Below are 23,166 nucleotides of genomic sequence, written 5' to 3'. Positions count from 1 at the left end.
TTTGTTTCACATGTCTCTGTTTATTACATTTTATTAGGATGAATATAATGTAAAACATTTAATTTTGTGTTGTCTTCTTTCTTTCGTGGTTTTAAGCATAGAAATAACTCTTATGACGTGGATTGAAATATTGCTGGTAATACATGAGGCCATTTTTCGTTTGTGTTACTGTAAACATGGACTTTACGCGAGTGTTTAATTTCACGATTTGCAAGCATAGAACGTTAACGGTGTTGTTACACATATATGCACAAAGTATAACGCGCGAAGGAATTTTTTGCGATCATGCGACCTTCGCGAAATTAGCGTTAATTGTCACGTTTACAGAATATTGAACAAGAAAATTTTCCCAGGCGTCATGTACTTTAACGATGCATGTTATCAACATGACGACATTCCAAAGGGAAGTTGTTAATGAATCTTTCCCACATCTCCATTAAAACGAGAACTTTGAGTTATAAAAGTGTTCTGTCATTACCATCAAAATCACGTTCAAATAATCAAATAAGCAAGCCTGTACAGTTAGGATATACGATGCAGATAATTTTGGCCTAACTTGTTAAGCTCCTTTAAAACATCCAGAGTCATTAGAATTATTGTGAATGGAATTTGTCTTATTGCAAAAAAATAAACTTGTAAAAATAGTCAAGTTTAAGACGTAACACAATTGGTTTGTAACGAACACATACAATAAATATATTTCATAAGACAAGCAATAAAAAGGTTAAAAAATATAACAATATACACAAAACACTAACCAAATAGCACATGTATAACCTATCGAAGTATAATTCGTTCTTTTTTTCCAGCTACACAAATTGAAACCTGGACAATCCAAAAAAGAAATCTAAAGACACAGGAGTTTCTTTTTCTTATTTTATTACGTTATTTGCAACCTCATCATATAATCCAAACTCGATTTGTCTGCCAATACTCCGAATATACCTTGGAATATCTATCAGACATAAATTCCTACACTCTAAAAAAATCCTAGTGGGACAGGACGCGGGACGTAATGGAAATGGGTAGGATTTGTTTTTCTCCTATACTTGAAAGGGGTTATCCCGCGGTTGCTAGGGAAAAGATAACTTTTTCTCCCATACTTCACAGGGATATCCCGTGGTTGCTAGGGAAAAGATATCTCTGTCTTACACAGGGGGGTGTAAGACAGCTCACACGCGCTAGACAATTACGTTACGTCATCAATAAATGCGGCGTAACCGCGGCGTGCATTGTAGATGACGTCATCAATTTTGACGCATAACGACGTTCCTGCAAAGTGGCGCATCGAAACAGCTGGAAACAAACAGGAATTTCGTCTTTTGTCTACCAAATATGGGAGAAAAAGAATCAAACATGGGTCTGTCAAGTGGACAGGGATATCAACCCTCGTAAAAAAATTTGGCTGTCAACCCTCGGCAAGCCTCGGGTTGACCAGCCAAAATCTTCCACTCGGGTTGAGATATCCCTGTCCACTTGACAGACCCATGTAAGATTCTATTAGTGTTTTACCGGGGTAGGGAAAAGACATCTCACACTTGTTAGACAATGACGTGACGTATTCAATACATGGGGTGCCTATTGTCGTCGACGTCATTAATTTTGACGCAATGCGACATTCCTATAATGGCGTCGCTTTGGAAACGTTTCTAAAAACTGCATTTTCATAATGTTTCGTGAAAGTATGGGAAAATGCCAAAATCTTTCACTCGCATTGAGATATCCCTGTCCACTTGACAGACCCATGTAAGATTTTAAAACATAAACTATAAACTTTATTTATTTCACATCGATTGAGAAACAAGTTATACAACCTATATAAATCACTCTATATGGCCCGGATGTAAGCGCGCGAGGAGTCTTATTGTGGGAGTTAACGGGCGTGCACGGAGAAAACCCACGTGACCCCTGACTTTTTCACGTCCGTGTCGGGGATCGAACCCCGGCCGGCTAGGTGAAAGGCGAGCGGCTCAACCACTACACCACCCGATCACCCATGTAAGATTCTATTAAACCCCGTTTCATAGGGTTGGTTTGAGAACAGAAAATTAAAGGAACTCTTTTCATTGCTTAGATATTTTTGTTTTTTCCAAAGCACTCGTAACGTTTTGAAAATAGGCGTTGAAATTTATTTCTCAAACCTTGAAACTTTGATTAGAGAAACATATTAAACGTGTGCGCATTAATACTCTCTGTGATTTGAATTAGCCATCACCAATGTTTTAATGCACAGTGCTTTCTCGGACGCGCTTTACAACACAATACATATTTCAAGTGCAATTTGACATCACACAAATCAAGCTTTGTGATAAATACTTAAACGCATTCAATATAAAAAATACAAAATAGTATAAGGTTGAGAGTAAGTAACACAATAATAACATCTAAATACTTTGAACGGACTGATTCTCGCGTACGATCAAATTAATCGCCACGGAAATGCATCAAACACGTATTAATCTAAATCGCGGAATTAAAATCGTTTAAAAATAGAAATTAGGTCGCCGGGAAAATAAGCCTGTTTATACTAAACTATATTGAGTTATCTGCCCTTGCGGAAGAAGCTTATGTCATTTTATGAGGACGTCACTATCTATAAGTCACATTCAATAAGAACATTTCCTGAGAACAGGTGAGTCTATATCGGTAACGGACGTTTTATGGGAGAGCCCCTGCCCCGGTGTCCTTGCTGCTACTCTGTGGCATGAATTCTGTGGCCGTTGTTCTGTCTGTATTGTTTTGTTGATCGTTACCAAAGTCAGGTTTTATGTCAAATACAACATCTGGAGATGTCAGTCGAAACTTACTGAATTCTTTGTAAAATGTCACAAAAAACATCACTATAAATATAGCCATTAGCCATTCCGATATGGTCGCCACCAGGTGCTCCGCATACCCCTAAATGAAACAAAACAGACAATTAATGAATGTGTCCTTCTTCACAATACAAACACTAATATGTCGATTTGGGGATACAAAACAGAGGTCGGTGAATCACGATACAAAACCGCGGTGGGTGAAGCATAGTTTACCGTCGATTAGTCCCAAATAATTGTGACGTCATATTTTTAAAATCATTTTGTGACACAGTTACCGGAAGGTGGGACTAATTAACAGTAAATCGTACTTGACCAACGTCTGGTTTAAATATCCCAAAACCCCTTGTATTCAACTAAATTAATTTGTTTGCTACTTGCCTTCTCTGTATATTCAATGATAGTGTCAACTTCCATTACTTTGATAACACGTATGCGATAAAATGAGATAGAAAAAATGACATACTGGTGGTGTCGGATGTCAGAGTAACTGTTATAGAGATATTGAGATCACAGCAAATCCAAAATGAAAGTTAAAAATCAAATAGCGCTGTCATCTGTATTAACGCAATTTATATAAGTGCAAGGCAGAATATGAAGAAGGGATTGCTGGAAATGCATTGATACATATTAGTAACAATATTAATACATTGCAGTACGCTTAAGCACTATATTATACATTGAAATACGCTAAGCACTATGTAATACATTGCAATACGCTAAGCACTATATATGTAATACATTGTAATATGCTAAACACTATGTAAATCATTTTTATACGCTAAGCAATATATATGTTATTCATTGAAATACACTAAGCACTATATATGTGATACATTGCAATACGTTAAGTATTATGTAATACATTGTAATACAATTAGCACTATGTAATACATTGTAATACAATTAGCACTATGTAATACATTGCAATACGCTAAGCATTATGTAATACATTGTAATACAATTAGCACTATGTAATACATTGTAATACGCTAAGCACTATATATGTAATACATTGTAATACGCTAAGCACTATATATGTAATACATTGTAATACGCTAAGCACTATATATGTAATACATTGTAATACGCTAAGCACTATATGATACTTGTAATACGATAAGCGTTAACATACTAAATCTAAAAGACAGGGTGTATATGAACAGCACTGTTTTGTACCCAACTATAACTGAGGTAGAAACATCCTTATAATCATAAAACAAAAACACAGACGGGATAATACTCACCGGTTCAGACGGACTCCATTTCAGGTGGTAAATATGATTACCTATACCAGATGAGGCCGTCCCTGAAAAGCCTGGAGATGCAGTCAAGGCACAGCACCAAATATTTCAAGTTCTTATCACATGATAGCAGGGGTTACGTACAAAACTATTTACATCCGTCACATCGTACCCAAATATATATAACTAAATGTTGAATGTGGTTAAATTTACCAAAAAAATGGCTTAAATGCAAAATGTTGATGTTGCGACTGCCGTTGCTAATGAAAAGCAACTTCTTAATCTCGCCTTCCTTGAATTCGATAATACGTATATACATCGATATATTAGCTGTTTAAAAAAGACACAAAAAATCTACAGGTAATATATTTAATCTACCTAGCTAAATCTATTAGTAACAATTCACAGAAATTGAACACTAAATCGAATTATCTACTGAGGAACATAATACGTATCTTTTACACACATTCCTAGATAAGTCAGGCACTCCCCCAGAAGAATATTTCCAATTGAAATATTACATGTTATCACAGAACGCGTCATTGACTAGTTTAATATGATTTTGCAATGCGATGATATGAATGAAGTGACGTCAGTATCCAAATAATGACTCGACAAAATTGCAGCATCGTCTGGAACTTCTTAGAGTACATTTCACTTTGAAATTCACCAGAATGTTGGTTGATGTCATCATCAGTAAACATGTAGTATCTTGAGGGCTAAGACGTTTATAACAAATTGAAAATGAAGTTTGGAAAGAACTAAACCTATATTTATGTATTCCCTGTCACGTGTTTATACACTTTTATCCATTTCTATAGGGAATATTCACATACCACCCCAAAATATCCAGATTACGATTAACAACAAGAAATACATAAGCAAATAAGATGTTGTAGTGTAACCTGCGTTGGTGACTTGTTGGGGTTCTCCCCTTTAGGGTCCATGAGGTAGAACAATACATAGAAGACAACAATGCTACTCCCCACAGGACACGCCGTAGCATCATCTCCTCATAGATTTGTTTGATACAATTTGGCAATTTAAAATATATATCTCATTATCTAATTACAAATACAACATATTGCTCAAATAAACTCCGTACAAGAATTAAGCACTAGCGATAACGGCATGATTAAGCAAAAGAACAAAGCTCAAACTAGCTATTGCAAAGTCATCTAATATGTATTGTAAATTCCTTGGAATTCCTATGCCAGGCTAGATACCCTAACTAACTGGATAGGTAATTAGTGTGGTTAGGGTAACTACGGTATAGTTATGGATAGGTAATTAGCGTGGTTAGGGTAACTACGGTATAGTTATGGATAGGTAATTAGTGTGGTTAGGGTAACTAGCCTAGCATAACTACGGTATAGTTTTGGATAGGTAATTAGCGTGGTTAGGGTAACTAGCCTGCCATAACTACGGTATAGTTATGGATAGGTAATTAGTGTGGTTAGGGTAACTAGCCTAGCATAACTACGGTATAGTTATGGATAGGTAATTAGTGTGGTTAGGGTAACTAGCCTAGCATAACTACGGTATAGTTATGGATAGGTAATTAGTGTGGTTAGGGTAACTTTGCCTCGCATAACTACGGTATAGTTATGGATAGGTAATTAGTGTGGTTAGGGTAACTAGCCTAGCATAACTACGGTATAGTCATGGATAGGTAATTAGTGTGGTTAGGGTAACTAGCGTGGAATAACTACGGTATAGTTATGGATAGGTAATTAGTGTGGTTAGGGTAACTACGGGTATAGAAATGGATAGGTAATTAGCGTGGTTAGGGTAACTTTGCCTAGCATAACTAAGGTATAGTTACTATGGATAGGTAATTAGTGTGGTTAGGGTAACTAGCCTAGCATAACTACGGTATAGTTATGGATAGGTAATTAGTGTGGTTAGGGTAACTAGCCTAGCATAACTACGGTATAGTTATGGATAGGTAATTAGTGTGGTTAGGGTAACTAGCCTGGCATAACTACGGTATAGTTATGGATAGGTAATTAGTGTGGTTAGGGTAACTAGCCTAGCATAACTACGGTATAGTTATGGATAGGTAATTAGTGTGGTTAGGGTAACTAGCCTAGCATAACTACGGTATAGTTATGGATAGGTAATTAGTGTGGTTAGGGTAACTAGCCTGGCATAACTACGGTATAGTTATGGATAGGTAATTAGTGTGGTTAGGGTAACTAGCCTGGCATAACTACGGTATAGTTATGGATAGGTAATTAGTGTGGTTAGGGTAACTAGCCTAGCATAACTACGGTATAGTGATGGATAGGTAATTAGTGTGGTTAGGGTAACTAGCCTAGCATAACTACGGTATAGTTTTGGATAGGTAATTAGCGTGGTTAGGGTAACTAGCCTGGCATAACTACGGGTATAGTTATGAATAGGTAATAAGCGTGGTGGTTAGGGTAACTAGCCTAGCATAACTACGGGTATAGTTTTGGATAGGTAATTAGTGTGGTTAGGATAGGTTGATTATGGTAAATTGTGAATAACTAGGTAAGTTTACTTACAGGTTCGTGTGGTTCCCATTTAAGATCGTGTTCGTTCTGTACACCTGCTAAATAAGTTGCTACGAGCACTGGTAACATGGTCAAAGAATCATTCGAAAGAGAGAAAAAAGGCAACATCAATTTTCTTCTGTTCATATAGGTTTTGATTAAAAACTGTATTGCCCCGATATTCTAACATATTGATTAAAATAAATCAAGTGAAAATTCCTGAATACGTTATAACATCATTTATCCTGAGATTGATATTCCACAGAAGAACCCTCTCTATCATTGAACCTTCAGGTGTCGGTAACAGATACGAAGGGAGACAACTATTATTGCATTCTCATTTGCAGTTCAAAATTAATGTTTCATCAATGAGAAGTGAAATATTATTGTGAATGTTCAATGTTTTTTCTATGGAAAATGGAATATAATTGTAAATATTCAATGTTTTATCAATGGGAAATGGAATACAATTATGAATGTTCAATGTTTATCCATGAGAAGTGGAATATAATTGTAAATGGTTCAATGTTTTGTCAATGAGAAGTGGAATATATCCATTTTATCACTACCATCACCTGACGCGTTGTGATACTTATACCAGCCCTGAAAGTTTAAACATATCGGGACTGCGAATTGATAAAAGGATACTTGATATAAAAAACATTACGTCTAGCACACACAGAAGAATTCTGACTTTGTTAATAAATAGTGTCGATCCGGGAACCTCTGGCATCTTAAAGGACATCCCAGTCTGGACGAAACAGTAGAGGGCGCCGATACCAAAGGCCATGAAGGCTCCTAAGATGTGTACAGCTATAACGTTTGTTTCCTGAAAGATCATGACACATTATGTAAGCCGAGGTTGCTTTCAACTAAAACATGCATTTGATAAATATTTCAGTGGGTGACTTAATAGAACAGATAAAGTTCAACATGTTTATCATTAATAAAGCAAATATGCAATCCATATACATTTGAGTCTTCTACAAAACCGAAATAACATATTTTATACTATAAATAATTAGGCTAAACCATTTCCTTATTTTCTTACCTACGAAGAGTGTTTTGAGCTGATGATCCAACCGCATCGCCCAAATGTTGACTAAAAATTATCTTGACCCCGGACTTACTGATAACAATTTAAAGTGGCGCTGGATGGCAGTGTGTTTACTCACGTGTGGAAGTCACTGACAATGCTAAATACTTGACTGTTAAAACGTTTTTGTATGTACTCATCTGAGAGTCTCTAACAATTAGTTAGGCAGTTAGAAAGAATAGTACTCATAGTTTTAATACATGTTCAACTGGAAATTCACTACTGGAAATTCACTACAATGCTAGCTTCGGTAAAGTTTACATAGTAATTTAACTTCGGTAAAGTTTACATAGTAATTTCCTATAATGCTAACTCTGGTCATGTTTACCAGGAAGTTCACTACAATGCTAATTTCGGTCATGTTTACCTGGAAATTCCAAACAATGCTAATTTCGGTCCTGTTTACATAGAAATTTCCTAGAACACTAATTTCATGTCATGTTTACCTAGAAATTCCAAACAATGCTAATATCGGTCCTGTTTACATAGAAATTTCCTAGAACACTAATTTCATGTCATGCTTACCTGGAAATTCCCAACAATGCTAACTTCAGTCATGCTTACATGGAAATTCCCAACAATGCTAACTTCGATCATGTTTACCTGGAAATTCCCAACAATGCTAACTCCAGTTGCTGTTAGAAGACCCAAGATAAATCCGACGGTGTTGGCTCGAAGTATCCCCGGTCTGTTAACGCCAGCATATGTAGCCCTTATCTGTTTATATCGAATGTACACATTCCATGCCGCTGTGGATGGAGAAAAAAGAAAGCAATCATTTCCTCTCGTCACAGAGGTCATCATACAATGACTTAAAACATAGTTGTGATGTCATCTATTGTTGTTTCTGTACTTTAACTCCCGGATTATCGGACCTTTACCTGTAACTGTCCTATATGGTACCCTTTACTGTCTTTTATCCTGCAACTGTCCCACATACTGGCCGATAACTACTGCCGGATAAACTTGTGCTTTATCCGTCAATACGATAAGCTTTATCCGTCAATACGATCACGTGAATTTGTTCCATATCTGACGGAATTTTTCTAACTTGACCCAGAACTTGAACCTTCCGGTGAATGAAACGTCATTCAGTCCCGCTAAAACGTGACGTCACATTCATTGAAATGACGTCATTTTTACGATATCGAAAATCTCGTATGGCGGTGTCGTCTTTTTCTTGGCTCATGACAAAGGTATCTAATGTTAAGTAATTCTTTAATGGGTATTTGTTGTTATTTGAGTATTTTCATTTCCTTTCAGTGATATATCACCCTGAATAGAATTACGGTTACTGTTTGTGAATGCGCTTATTTATTTCCCACGGCAGTAAAAAGGAGTACACTCTCATTCGGTTAAGTGAATGAATCTTTACCTCCGCATCAAAGAAGCGTCTCGCTTCGAGCGAAACAAAGTAAGGAACTGTCAATTTGCTTTCGTTTTGAAAGCCATAATGGTTGCAGGATAAACAGAATACACGGTTAGTATCTTACAATACAAGTTTTATTTTGGTGCTCGACACGGAAAGCCGAGATGACTCGGCAAAGCCTCGTCATCTCGGCTTTCCTAAGTCTCGCACCAAAATAAACCTTGTATTGTAAGATACTAACCGTGTATTCTCTATATATGTGACTCCAATATAAGACAGTTACTTATAAGAGTAAAAGGTAGCACACGACCTGCCGGAATATTCCATTTTTTTCAAATCCAAATTAAGAAAAAATCCCACACAATGAATATGAAGAGAATTTAATCCTCTATTGATGCGGGATTAAACACATCCACAGAATTTTCCTCATTATTATGAATTAACTATTTAACACTTATCTACAGCATAAACTTTAATTTCTACTTTCTGAAACATTGTTGTTTTTGTTCACTATCTTTTATTTTAAATATCAAAATCATCTACACTATAGTGTATACTATTTCATTTAAATCCCATTAGCTTGTTGAATGAACGTGCACATGGTATAAATATATCCAAATCTGCCCCTAGAGAGGTCGAAATTTCAAATTCTCTGAATTCAATGAAAGTTCTTGGGGCACCGACTGTTTTGAACTGGCCTGGAAATCACTTTTGAATGCGATCATTTTAGCTATGGCTTATATTAGAAATAAAAGTGTACTTTATCAACACAAAGACTTGCTATGTTTTAAGTTAGAAATAAGCCTCAAACTGTATAATATGTGGGAGAGAGAACAGAACTCGACCCTGACGGGCATCGATATAGTTCTTTCTACCACATATTGTACAGTTTTCGGCCTATCTCCATAACTTAATGGTTTACTGAGACGTCATACGGAAACAGAATTTGTCTACAGCAACATCAAGGTAAGTCGTTGATTAAATTTCAGGTTTTCGAAAATTTAAATATACTTTAATAGGACAAAAATGCACACAGGGACCTATAATTTTGCACCAATTTTAAGGAAGAGCAATTTGGTTTTTTCCTTTGAGCTACAAAATGTCTTTAAAATGCTCAACCATAGCTTTTAAACTTAGAAAGGGGGAGAAATAAGATATACATTGTATTGGCCAAGGTATAATTGTATTGTAGGTAAAGTTTTTTATGTTGTGTAAATTGCTATTTTTCAGACAACACAGTTTTTTCTTCCCTTTTCCAAGCAATGACATTCGAATATATTGAATTATCAAATTCCTCGTAAAATTATAGGTATCACTAATTGACAAAAGCTGAATTTTCATCTGTTTGCTTTATCATCTACTCTCATTTTGACACTGAGGTCAATTTTTAGCCTTTGCATTAATTACGAAAACGATTTTTTGAAATATCGAAAGTACCCGTAAAAAATATTATAAAAGACATCTATTTCCAAACTAAAACCCTGATTTTTATGGTACAAGCATAAACAGTTTGTTTTTAACAGTTAATTTTATATTTCAAGTCGATAGACCCATACTGTTTACTTACGTAGTGTGATATCTCTAAGCAAAGAAGTTACTGTGTTTCTATTTCGAAAAAAAACCAATATTGACATATGACCTAACAACACACTGTATTGAACCACAAGTAAGACAACTTACCTATGAGAGCCCCAAAGTTTAAAAGTTGGCCAAATATACAGCTCTCGGGAGGCAATGTACCTGTATCACTGTAAAAATAAAAATTAAAATACATATTTGATTATCTACAATGGTGACAACCAAATATGCAGCTCTCGGGAGGCAATGTACCTTTATCACTGCAAAAATAAAAATTAAAATATATATTTGATTATCTACAATGGTGGCAACCAAATATGCAGCTCTCGGGAGGCAATGTACCTGTATCACTGCAAAAAGAAAAATTAAAATATATATTTTGATTATCTACAATGGTGGCAACCAAATATACAGCTTTCGGAAGGCAATGTACCTTTATCACTGCAAAAAAAAAATTAAAATATATATTGATTATCTACAATGGTGCAACTAAATATGCAGCTTTCGGAAGGCAATGTACCTTTATCACTGCAAAAATAAAAATTAAAATATATATTTGATTATCTACAATGGTGGCAACTAAATATGCAGCTCTCGGGAGGCAATGTACCTTTATCACTGCAAAAATAAAAATTAAAATATATATTTGATTATCTACAATGGTGACAACCAAATATGCAGCTCTCGGGAGGCAATGTACCTGTATCACTGAAAAAATAAGAATTAAAATATATATTTGATTATCTACAATGGTGGTAACCAAATATGCAGCTTTCGGGAGGCAATGTTACTGTATCACTGTAAATTAAATCAAGTAATATGCTTAATTATCTACAATGATGGAAATTCAAATATACAGGGGAGGCAATGTACCTGTATCACTGTAAAAAATAAAAACAAAACATATACATATTTCGGGAGGACATGTACTTGTGTCGTTGTAAATTAAATCATGTAATATATTTTATTTACAATCCTCCCACAAAGTTGTAAAACTATTTTGGTGATGCTGTTGCTGTACCTACCTTATATAGGGGAAACCTGCCTCAACGTGATCATTGGCTACTGCAATACTATATCTGAAATGGATATGATATTATAAAATAGTAAGATATACGAATGGTAACATACAAATTTGAGAGAAGGCGTCTTTATATAACAAGTCGAGGTCAAAACTTATCAAAATAATCATAAACAACGCACAATACAAAATACAATGACCGAACATTGAAATAATTTAATGATTAAATCTTAATTTGAAATATTTTAAGTTTTAATGTTTTGGCTAGTTGAGTTCAAGAGTTCAATTTAACTTTTATTGGCCTTAAACTCAGTTAAGAAATGTATGTTGGTATTTATGATAAACGTGTTAGTGTAACAACACATATAGTAGAGGACCCGTACTTACGTAATGATAAATGATACAGGTACATATATGGCTGTTATGACCGTCACCACGTGTAGTCTATCTCCCAGTATCATGATGTCGCGTTGTTTGTGCTGGTCCTGGTTCCTCTCCTTACGGAGTAGCGGTGAGTACTCGTCCACCTCCGTCTCTCTTCCCTCCTCCTCAGACAATAAGGATATAGCAGTCTCCTCCTCACCTCCCTGGTCCCCCACGTTATCTCCTGTAAAAAGTAAGGCATCATCTTCCTCTGATTCTCCCTGTTCTCCCTCTGACAAAGACAATGGCGGTACATCGTCTGTATCTGTCCCTCCCGGCCCAATTTCAATCAGGTTTAATGACATCTCTTTTCTGTGTCTAAACCAACACTTACAGGCCCTGATTTGCTACCTGTGATTTTAAATCCCATTTCTAGGTATGATGAAGTCTATTCATTTCACTTCCTTGTTGCTATTTAAGATTCACATAGGGTTATAGCTCATGATCGTCAGTCGCGACAACCGAACGTGTTTTATAAATAAACGAGGTTTTTTTTAAATAATGTTATGTCATCTTGTAAAGAATATTAATTTGGCGGTACCTCGTCTGTATCTGCTTCTCCCACCCATATTTCATTATGGCTTAACAACAACGTATGTGTCTATAGTGTCACTAACACAACATGATTTGTTACCTGGGTTTAGATATCCTATTTCTTATAGATATTTACAATGACTTCTAATCATTTTGTTTTCTTTAATGATGTTATGTCATCTTGTAAAGAATGTTAATTTGAAAGGATGGTATGTCACAATCGTTTATGATGTACAATTTGTTAATCACTATCTGAAAGTCGGTGTTGAATACATTAACAAGTAATCATATAAAGTCGTTTTATCAATCAGCGTGGACAGCATTAAAATCCAGTACGACATCCTGGAGAAAAATACATATAATGGGGTTGTTTTTTCGCAATCTTTTACTACTCTTTTTTTTCCCAAATGATAAAATATCAAAATCTTTCAGTACATTTTTATTGGTATTTAATAACGTATTGACGTAATGTTGGCTAAGAGAGAAAATGTTATTGATGTATTATATTTGGAATTCCAATGATAGAAACCAAATTCTAACTGTATGTTTCAAGCCGTATACAAATCATAGCACGTGTCACATGTGAAAGGTTTGTATGTAATTGTTATCCGTGATGTGATTAATTACAACATATACTAAAGTTAAGTATCTGTGTATCCTTGGAGATTGCCATAGCAGATGTTACATAAGTATAATTACATTTCTGTCCTATGCCCAATCGTACGTACGTAATGCTTAGTGCTTCTCTTCATTGTGCTTTATTGGTTTATCAAATAATAATTAATTTGTGTACATTTTACCATTAATTTCAAAATAAATCGTTATTCCAATGGTACAAGTCGTTGTATTAACCCATCAAGGACATATATTAACTAATTATCAAAGACAGACTTAACAATATTCAGTATTCGATTGTAGTCTCCTGCCCTTTTCGAGAGTCTCCGTGCTTTTATTGCTTTTATTGTAGGCTATTGTTGAAAATTTACCTTTAACAATTGCTTGATGATTTCTTCAAATACACGTGTAAGTATGAAGGAAATTGGTTTTTTATATGCAACAAAAGGGGGAGAATTTTTTAATGTGTATAAAACAAATTGTTATTGCTTCATTTACGATTTCCGTCAAACAAAGCAATGTCAGGAAGCTACAGACATCATTGGTAAAAGTTCAACTGTTCAATCTGTGTTGATTTTATAGCAATCAGTGTCATAGTCGTGTTTTCCGTATTGTTCTGGATGCAAAAATACGGATTATTTAATAACGAATTTCTCATAATATATAAATAATAAAATATTTTAAAGAGACATAATTAATTTTTATTTGTTTTCATACTAAATCCGACTTTCTGATTGGCAGATTCTTTTTCTTCATATACTATGAAGAAAATAACCGAGAATGGCACGTAAACCTGACGTTTTCATGACGTTACAATAGAGAAGTCGACGTTGCGTATTGATTTAGAAAAATAATCCATTAGAAAATTATTGGAATCGTACGTTTAAACGCATTCTATATAGTAAAGTAGTCTGAAAAAATAATTATAAGCATTGATGTAACTATTTTTTAACTTCATCGGGTTATGAAATAAAGTTTGTTTGCAAACTTTTGTTGGAATAGAAACCTACCGATAAATGTGTGAAACAAGAGTAGAAACCTACCGATAAATGTGTGAAACAAAACAAAATGAATAAAAAAAAACGCGTCTAAACAGCTAGATAAGGCGTGCAGGAGGTTATGAGATTGAATAAACTGACACTTGTGGTCTGTAAATCATCTGTGCTACGGGCCTTAGTACTCGTGAAATCTACACCTGATCGATAGTTCAATATGATAATAAAAACGATAGGATGATGAGACATTGTAAACAGAATAAATAACTATACGGAATTCTCGAAACAGTAGAACATAATCAGGTGGTCCAGGCGAGTAGGCATTCTCAAATTTATCAGCGACACCCATCATACAAATCTAAGTCACAGCGACACCCATCATACAAATCTAAGTCACAGCGACACCCATCATACAAATCTAAGTCACAGCGACACCCATCATACAAATCGAAGTCACATCGGACACACCCATCATACAAATCGAAGTTCACAAGCACGACACCCATCATACAAATCGAAGTCACAGCGACACCCATCATACAAATCGGATAAGTCACAGCGACACCCATCATACAAATCGAAGTCACAGCGTCACCATCATAAAATCGCGCGACACCCATCATACAAATCTATAGTCACAGCGACACCCATCATACAACAATCGAAGTCTCATACAAATCGTCACAGCGACACCCATCATACAAATCGAAGTCACAGCGACACCATCGACAGCGACACCATCATCAAATCTAAGTCACAGCGACACCCATCATACAAATCTAAGTCACAGCGACACCCATCATACAAATCTAAGTCACAGCGACACCCATCATACAAATCTAAGTCACAGCGACACCCATCATACAAATCGAAGTCACAGCGACACCCATCATACAAATCGAAGTCACAGCGACACCCATCATACAAATCGAAGTCACAGCGACACCCATCATACAAATCGAAGTCACAGCGACACCCATCATACAAATCGAAGTCACAGCGACACCCATCATACAAATCGAAGTCACAGCGACACCCATCATACAAATCGAAGTCACAGCGACACCCATCATACAAATCGAAGTCACAGCGACACCCATCATACAAATCGAAGTCACAGCGACACCCATCATACAAATCGAAGTCACAGCGACACCCATCATACAAATCGAAGTCACAGCGACACCCATCATACAAATCGAAGTCACAGCGACACCATCATACAAATCGAAGTCACAGCGACACCCATCATACAAATCAAGTCACAGCGACACCCATCATACAAATCGAAGTCACAGCGCACCTCTACAAATCAGTCACAGCGACACCCATCATACAAATCGAAGTCACAGCGACACCCATCATACAAATCGAAGTCACAGCGACACCCATCATACAAATCGAAGTCACAGCGACACCCATCATACAAATCGAAGTCACAGCGACACCCATCATACAAATCAAGTCACAGCGACACCCATCTATTAAGTCACAGCGACACCATCATACAATCGAAGTCACAGCGACACCCATCATACAAATCGAAGTCACAGCGACACCCATCATACAAATCGAAGTCACAGCGACCCCATCAACAATCGAACCGACACCCATCATACAAATCGAAGTCACAGCGACACCCATCATACAAATCGAAGTCACAGCGACACCCATCATACAAATCGAAGTCACGCGACACCCATCATACAAATCAAGTCACAGCGACACCCATCATACAAATCGAAGTCACAGCGACACCCATCATACAAATCGAGTCATCATACAAATCGAAGTCACACGACACCCATCACAAATCGAAGTCAAGCACACCATCATACAATCGCGCGACACCCATCAATACCAAATCGAAATCGTCACAGCGACACCCATCATAACAAATCGAAGTCACAGCGACACCCATCATACAAATCGAAGTCACAGCGACACCCATCATACAAATCCAAGTCACAGCGACACCGACTGAACAAAGTCGAGGTCACATCGACAACCAATATACAAATCTAGGTCACATAGACAACTAACATACAAATCTGGTCATAGAACATATACACAAATCTAGGTCATAGAAACATATACCATACAATATCTAGGTCACATCGACATATACCATACAAATCTAGGTCACATCGACAACTAACAAATCTAGGTGTCAGCGACATATACCATACACATTTAGGTGGCAGCGACATATACCAAACAAATCTAGGTCATAGCGACATATACCATACAAATCGAACTCATAGCAACACCTACCCCACACACCGTGGTCAACTTCGGGACGAAATTAAAAACTAGTTTGCAAAAGCGGAAGCAATATGTATTTAGAAATTGGACAAAAACTTCATAAATAAAAACAGAACATTCCCTGGTTTTATGATAATCTAGAACCACCCATTAACCTACAGTTTTGGAAACAATTACCTGGTAAACATCCAAACAGCAAAATTAATATCTTGTCGCGTTTAGAATAGGCAACGATAGAAAATACAGCAAATGTGTGAAAAGTGGAAATCGTCCATTTTCATGAATAGGAGTTGGAAATTCATACCTTGTCAAAGAATTACTGAAGAGATCGCATATTCGAATTGATAATCAAATATATAAGAACATTTAAGATAACACCAGCGAGATCCTCTGCCGTATACTCGTGTTAGATCTAAAGGGCGTTCCCAAGCAGATGATATCACTTAGAGACACTGTATGGTCAAGACATTGTCGAAAAAGGAATCTAGTATATCTTTCTAATATAAAAAGACGTCCTAAATCCTAAACCTGAACGGCATTGCATTTTACACACAAAAATACCGTGCAAATGAGAAAAAAATAAAACTGTTTGAGAATTGTTATTTAAGCTAGCAATGAATAATTAATGAAACTAGAGTGCATAATCATTAAACAATTACACGAATATTAATTCAGGAAAAAAATATATCAATGACTTATCTTGCCACACACGTCCGATATGACTTCTATCAACCAATATTTACCGATTCATCATTGACAGCCATATCAAACTGAATTACAATTTCAACTTAATGAAAACAAACAATATGTTAATTAAAAATAGATAAATAAATTAGTTTGGTGAATGTTTATCCGATTTCAGCTGTACATATCCTCACTGATTAAACATGTGATGTTTGTTTAGGTAAATAACGCTATCACGATATACTCACCAATCCTCTTACATGTCGGTCATAATAGTCATGTTATATCATAAACTAATACCTGTAAAAGTTCTTACAGCCTCATACGTACAGAACTTTATAACCCTACACAGAATATTTCAAAGTCCTCAGAAAAGTTATATTTCAATAAAATAGACAGCTATCAAATTGAAGCCGGAAGACCATACTCACCCGTCCAGGTCGGTAATTGTGCCGCTTGTTGTCCTGTATCCCAATGGCAACGTGATATGAGGACTCGGCTTGTTGACATTCCGTCGCTCCCTAGATAACGACTAAGCCTGATATGTACGGGAAATTTTTATCTGGTTCTAAACATAGTTATCGCCCTTTAGGATTTATTTATGTGATGTGCAGTGAGGTTATTTAAGGGTAAAAGGTTATCAGTCAATATCACGACTATCACGGTAATGCACCAGTCAAAGGCCATGCTTTTGTCCATATTTGGAAAGCCACGGAAGCCATCACAAGAACATCATCTTAACGCATTAAACCAAACACTTGGGTCGGGTAATTAGTCTATCCTCGCAAATACTGGGAATCCCACAGCTTACTTTGAACTCTAGGAAATAGAAGATATGGGAGATTCTAAATAGACCAAAGAGAAGGAACATTAACGCTAGGCTATCGTCAACTTCGCATGCAAAGGGTATTCAGCGCTCTCTGTTTGATGAAGCGTATTGAATACTCTTGGTAAGCAAAGTTAGGACACTGCAAACCTCAAATTTAGAGCATGATCATTCATTTCCCAGCAATTGTCATGGAATCTAATGGAATCGCCTGCTTTTAGAAATCGAGTTTATTAAGATGTGTGAAACATCCGAATTTGATCTGAGGCATGGAGAACCGAATGAGAGTCCAGTATCAAATATATATTGCAGCACACTGGATCACGTGTTACTCCTGAGGTCTTTGTTTGATGTGTATTGCACTGCCTTTCTGGTGAGTTATGAAAAATATTAAGAATCTTTTCTGTTGATAAGTCAATTCTTATATGAATAATTTCAAACTATTGCAAATTAAAGATCGCTGTTTGACACAATGTGAGGTTTTATCGGAATTTCACTGTTATGAAAATGTACGCAGCAAACTAAAGCAGTATTATCCAAATCGGTATTATGATAAGTATGACTGTTTACAGAAAAGACAAACCTATAGTTGCTTTTAAAACAAAGTTACACCTATTCTATATGCTCAGAATGTTAACCTTTAACTCATACCGATGTATCGGAAGATCAAAATTACCCAATTCCCAACGCATGAATTTTAAAAATCTTAAACTTTTGTCGCACGGGTGATTTGATTGGAAATTTTGAAGTAAAAGAAATGAAAATTTGACTTCACAAAGCGAAAGAAAATATTTTCAATGTGATCGCCCAATGGGAATTTCTTTATATCTATGAAAGTCTCGACACATTTTTTATATGACAACTTTCTAAAAAAAAATTATTTTTTGAAGATCCTTAACGGGTCTGTAAATGGTCTCATAATCATGTAAACGTAAACTCAATACCGCTGCCTCAAAAGCCTGTTTATTGTCAATTGACACCCATCTAGACGCAATTTATATTTATCTAAATTAAATTGTTTATTTAATGCGCGCCCTGCATCATTTACGGTCCTTCGTAGTTTTGCGAATACGCATGTAAATTTTGTCCATACGGTGTGACAATGGTACATCATTCGCATCTTGAATTTTTGCAGTCACAGACTTTCAGCGTAGACTGTTAAACCATCGAATTTGATGAGTATTTTTATCACACATGCATATTACGGAAAGAAATGGTGTACGATGATGATTTCATTCACAATTTATTCTTTAATTTATAAATATTTTTATACACATACGTACAATTGAATGCAATAGGACACATCAAAATGAAATTCATTTACTATAACCATTTTACATATTGCCTAAAATTATTAACAGAACCAAAACAGAGAAAGTTAAGTTCTTATTGAATTCATGGGTTTTGGTCTAAGTAATAATGCTTCACAACAAGGGTGATGAGATTAGAGAGTGCTTCAGGCAATATATTGTTTCTATGTTTATGATCACCACGAGATATTTCGAACTTAAAATTGACCTTTTTATACGCTTCAAAGCAATACTGTACACCACGTTATCTCCATATTTACCAAATCAAACATTTTCGTTAATTGCAACATATGCACAATGCATTAATTCGCGGTCAAGAACAATTAAGTAAACTAGCATTAATTTTTGTATCTATGTTTTAATTTACGTTTCGTAATTATGTTTTATACACTTTTCGCGGAAAATGTGTTCAAGGTTGAGCACTCTTGTGAAATACGCAAAACTTTGTGTCTGGCGGAAATAAAGTGGTTTTACAGTTCCATAAAGTGTATACCCGTCACTAGAGGACAAGCCATTGTCATATATCTGGGAAAAATCCTAAAATAGAAATGAAAACGTATACGTACACTAGATCAGAATGAAATGGAACAGGATTTCTTATTCAGACAAAATAAAATAAAACAAGTACTCTTTATCAATATATTCTGTATTATGATTAACTAACATCACTATGAATATCTTTCAACCACTTTCGAAAACTATTCAAACTTTATCTTTCAACCACTTTCGAAAACTGTTCAAACTTTATCTTTCAACCACTTTCGAAAACTGTTCAAACTTTATCTTTCAACCACTTTCGAAAACTATTCAAACTTTATCTTTCAACCACTTTCGAAAACTATTCAAACTTTATCTTTCAACCACTTTCGAAATCTATTCAAACTCTTTTAACCACACACACATATACAGGTACACCTCCTCTAACTTCTTACACACATACACCGTACATTATTTTTGACATTGTTCACCAACCATAAAAAACAGTCTGTCAGACAGCTTTCTCTCAAAGCTAAGCTAAACTAACGATTAACACACGATAAGCTATTATCCATCTGTTAATTAGGCAATATGGATGTGAAGAAAACACGTCTAACTCTGTGACAAAGGTATCACCAAATGGCTTAAACCAGGCAAATTTTGGCTAATTGTAAATGTTTGCATATTACAGAGTTATCTCCCTTGAGGAAGGTATCGATTACATGTATGATGTCATTAATTTGTGAGAGAAATCAAGAAAGTTTTTTTTCTCAGAACAAGAGGCCCATGGGCCTTAACGGTCACCTGAGTTAGAATATATAATGAAACAAATAATAAAACAAATGAAAGACATAAAAACACTATATGCTCTATTGCTGGGCCTTGAAATTGGTCAGTGATTTATAAATTTGACCTTTTTATACTATGAAGAGTATTTTGCTCTATTGCTGGGCCTTGAAGTTGGTCAGTGATTTATAAATTTGACCTTTTTAGACTATGAAGAGTATTTGCTTCCATCAAACCTGTGAACTTATAGGTATTTTTTGAAATTTTAATCAATTTGACCCTGTTTGGTCCTGCCCCTCTGGTCCCCCAGGGGGGTCATCGAGGACGGATATGGATGTTAAAATGCTATATCTTAGGCTAATAATTCTAATCAAGTTTGACTAATTTCCTACGAAAATTGGGCAAATAATGTTCACAAATATGTTTTTCCTATATAAACTAAAGTAAACTTGACCCCTCCCCAGGGGGTAACGTAAGACCCCAAGGTCATATAATTCACAGTTTTTATAAAACACCTGAAGACCTTTCCATCTATAATTATTTGATTCTACTATATCCAGAATTTTAGAAGATTTTTGAAGTTTTAGCCTATTTGACCCTTTTTTAGCCCCGCCCCTCTACCCCCAGGGGGTCGGCCAGGACCAATGTGGATATGATATTAAAATGCTATCTCAGGCTAATAATTTTTACCAAGTTTGACTCGTTTCCAATGAAAATTGAGCAAAAAATGTTCATTAATGTGTTTTTCCTATATAAACTATAGTAAACTTGACCCCCTCCCCAAGGGGAAACAGGAGATCCCAGGGTCATATAATTTACAATTTTTATAAAAAAAACTTTAAGACCTTTTTATCTATGAAGAGTATTTGATTCTACCACATCTGTGAGTAGAGAAGAAGATTTTTGAAATTTTACTCAATTTTACCCCTTTTGGCCCCTCCCACAGCCCCCTGGGGGGTGGGGACCATATAATTCACAATTTTGATTGGCCTTATGCCTTAGAAGGTTTGTGCAAAATTTCATTGAAATTGCTGCAGCAATTTTGGAGAAGAAGTCGAAAATGTATATTGTTTACGGACATACGATGCACGACGCACGACGGACGACGACGGACGACGACGGACAAAAGGCGATTAGAATAGGTCACTTGAGACTTCGTCTCAGGTGACCTAAAAATGTGATGTTATGTTGGCATACACAACATCACAATCCATACCCTACCCATAAGGACAAGATACTATGTAATATGCAAAGATGGAATACAGTTGTCATATAATAATAATACTGTTAAAACTTCTTAGCAATAAAACAATAACTTACAGTATACATGTATAAGATTTTAACTAACTCACCCCTCGCCACTTACATGAACTCTTCCAATCCTTTTGAACATAAAAACAGATCATTATAGAGAACAGGGATGAGTAGGCTAAGAGGTAAAGAATATAATGAGACAATTTTTACGTAGTGGCAGTTAGAATATATTTGACCTCTGACTTCCCAACACAACTTATAAATGCATGAAATTATTCTTTACACTAAACTAACAAACAAGAACATGACATGGTCTACAGACCACCAATAACCAAACTACAGACCACCAATAACCAAACTGAGCCGAGTTTCATGAACATTGGGATCCCTTAACTAAAATTCTCCATGGGAAAACATAGCAGAAGTTAAGGAAAAGTTTAAGTTAAGGATTCTTTGTTAAAATCTGTAATTAAATCTAAGTTAAAGGATCTTTTAATTTAAGGAATGTTCATGAAACTGGGCCCAGATATGTTATAAACAAGAGGCCCAGAGGGCCTGTATCGCTCACCTGGTTTTTTGTTAGTAATTATCACAAGACTCTGACAATTAGAAAAATAAGCAAAATTGACTCCCAAAGTTTAATTTTGAATCACAACCATACAATGATGCTATTGATACCATACAAATATGCTATCCAATACATAGGTTCAGAGAAAAAGTAATTTATATGAAAATAGTAGCCTAATTGACCTTTTTGACCTCGCATATATTGCCGTTTAAGGTCAGGGGGTAAGCCCTATCATTTGTACAACTTCAAATCCCAACCCTATAAGGATGCTACCATTGCACTATAAGTGCTCTTCCATTCTTAGTTGCAGAGAAGAAGTCGTTTATATGGAAATAGCTAAATTGACCCCTTTTGACCCCCACCCTTCAGGCCCCCGGGGGGTCAGCCCCATCATTTGGAAAATTTTGAATCCAAACCCTATAAGGATGTAACCATTGCATTATGAGCGCAATCTCATGTTAAGTTGCAGAGAAAAAGTGATTTACATGGAAATTGACCACTTTTGACCCTGCCCCTCAGGTCCCCGGGGGTCAGCCCTATCATTTGCTCAATTTGGAATCCCCAGCCTACAAGGATGCTACCATTGCATTATGGGTGCTATACCATGCTTAGTTTCAGAGAAGAAGTCGTTTATATGGAAATAGCCAAATTGGCCCCTTTTGACCCCGCCCCTCAGGCCCCCGGGGGGTCAGCCCCATTATTTGTACAATTTTGAATCCCCACCCTATAAGAATGCTACCATTGCATTATGGGTGCTATCCCATGCTTGGTTTCAGAGAAGAAGTC

The 23,166-nt window shown here is 36.0% G+C and overlaps 1 protein-coding gene across 4 annotated transcripts; it reads right to left on the bottom strand.

Annotated features, from left to right (window-relative positions):
- LOC138329509 (DNA damage-regulated autophagy modulator protein 2-like) lies at window positions 1-17,738 on the bottom strand. 4 transcript variants are annotated; one of them, XM_069276546.1, is made up of 8 exons: window positions 17,591-17,738; window positions 12,031-12,250; window positions 11,648-11,701; window positions 10,725-10,792; window positions 8,279-8,424; window positions 7,228-7,408; window positions 6,592-6,659; window positions 1-2,898 (listed from the first exon to the last, which is right to left on the bottom strand). In XM_069276546.1, the coding sequence occupies exons 1-8, from the start codon at window positions 17,667-17,669 to the stop codon at window positions 2,659-2,661; spliced, it is 1,056 nt and encodes a 351-aa protein (XP_069132647.1). In that variant the 5' UTR covers window positions 17,670-17,738; the 3' UTR covers window positions 1-2,658. The 4 variants fall into 4 exon arrangements, with proteins under 4 accessions (XP_069132647.1, XP_069132646.1, XP_069132648.1 ...); XM_069276547.1 differs by lacking the exon at window positions 17,591-17,738 and adding an exon at window positions 4,064-4,134 and having other exon boundaries at window positions 2,768-2,898; window positions 12,031-12,486; XM_069276548.1 differs by lacking the exon at window positions 17,591-17,738 and adding an exon at window positions 4,064-4,125 and having other exon boundaries at window positions 2,768-2,898; window positions 12,031-12,485.
- Between the last annotated feature and the right edge of the window lie 5,428 nt (window positions 17,739-23,166).

This window comes from Argopecten irradians, chromosome 8 (genome assembly GCF_041381155.1).
Source record: "Argopecten irradians isolate NY chromosome 8, Ai_NY, whole genome shotgun sequence".
Classification (NCBI taxonomy): domain Eukaryota; kingdom Metazoa; phylum Mollusca; class Bivalvia; order Pectinida; family Pectinidae; genus Argopecten; species Argopecten irradians.
This window is presented reverse-complemented; position numbering and strand designations above follow the sequence as displayed.

Bases quoted from the DNA above. Each gene is read 5' to 3' on its own strand.
- LOC138329509 (XM_069276545.1), bottom strand. From the start codon at position 12,371: ATGTCATTAAACCTGATTGAAATTGGGCCGGGAGGGACAGATACAGAC. The intron at 10,793-11,647 runs GTAGGTACAGCA...TTATTTTTACAG, and splicing joins GCAGGTTTCCCCTATATAAG to TGATACAGGTACATTGCCTC. The intron at 8,425-10,724 runs GTAAGTTGTCTT...CTCCATCCACAG, and splicing joins AAACTTTGGGGCTCTCATAG to CGGCATGGAATGTGTACATT.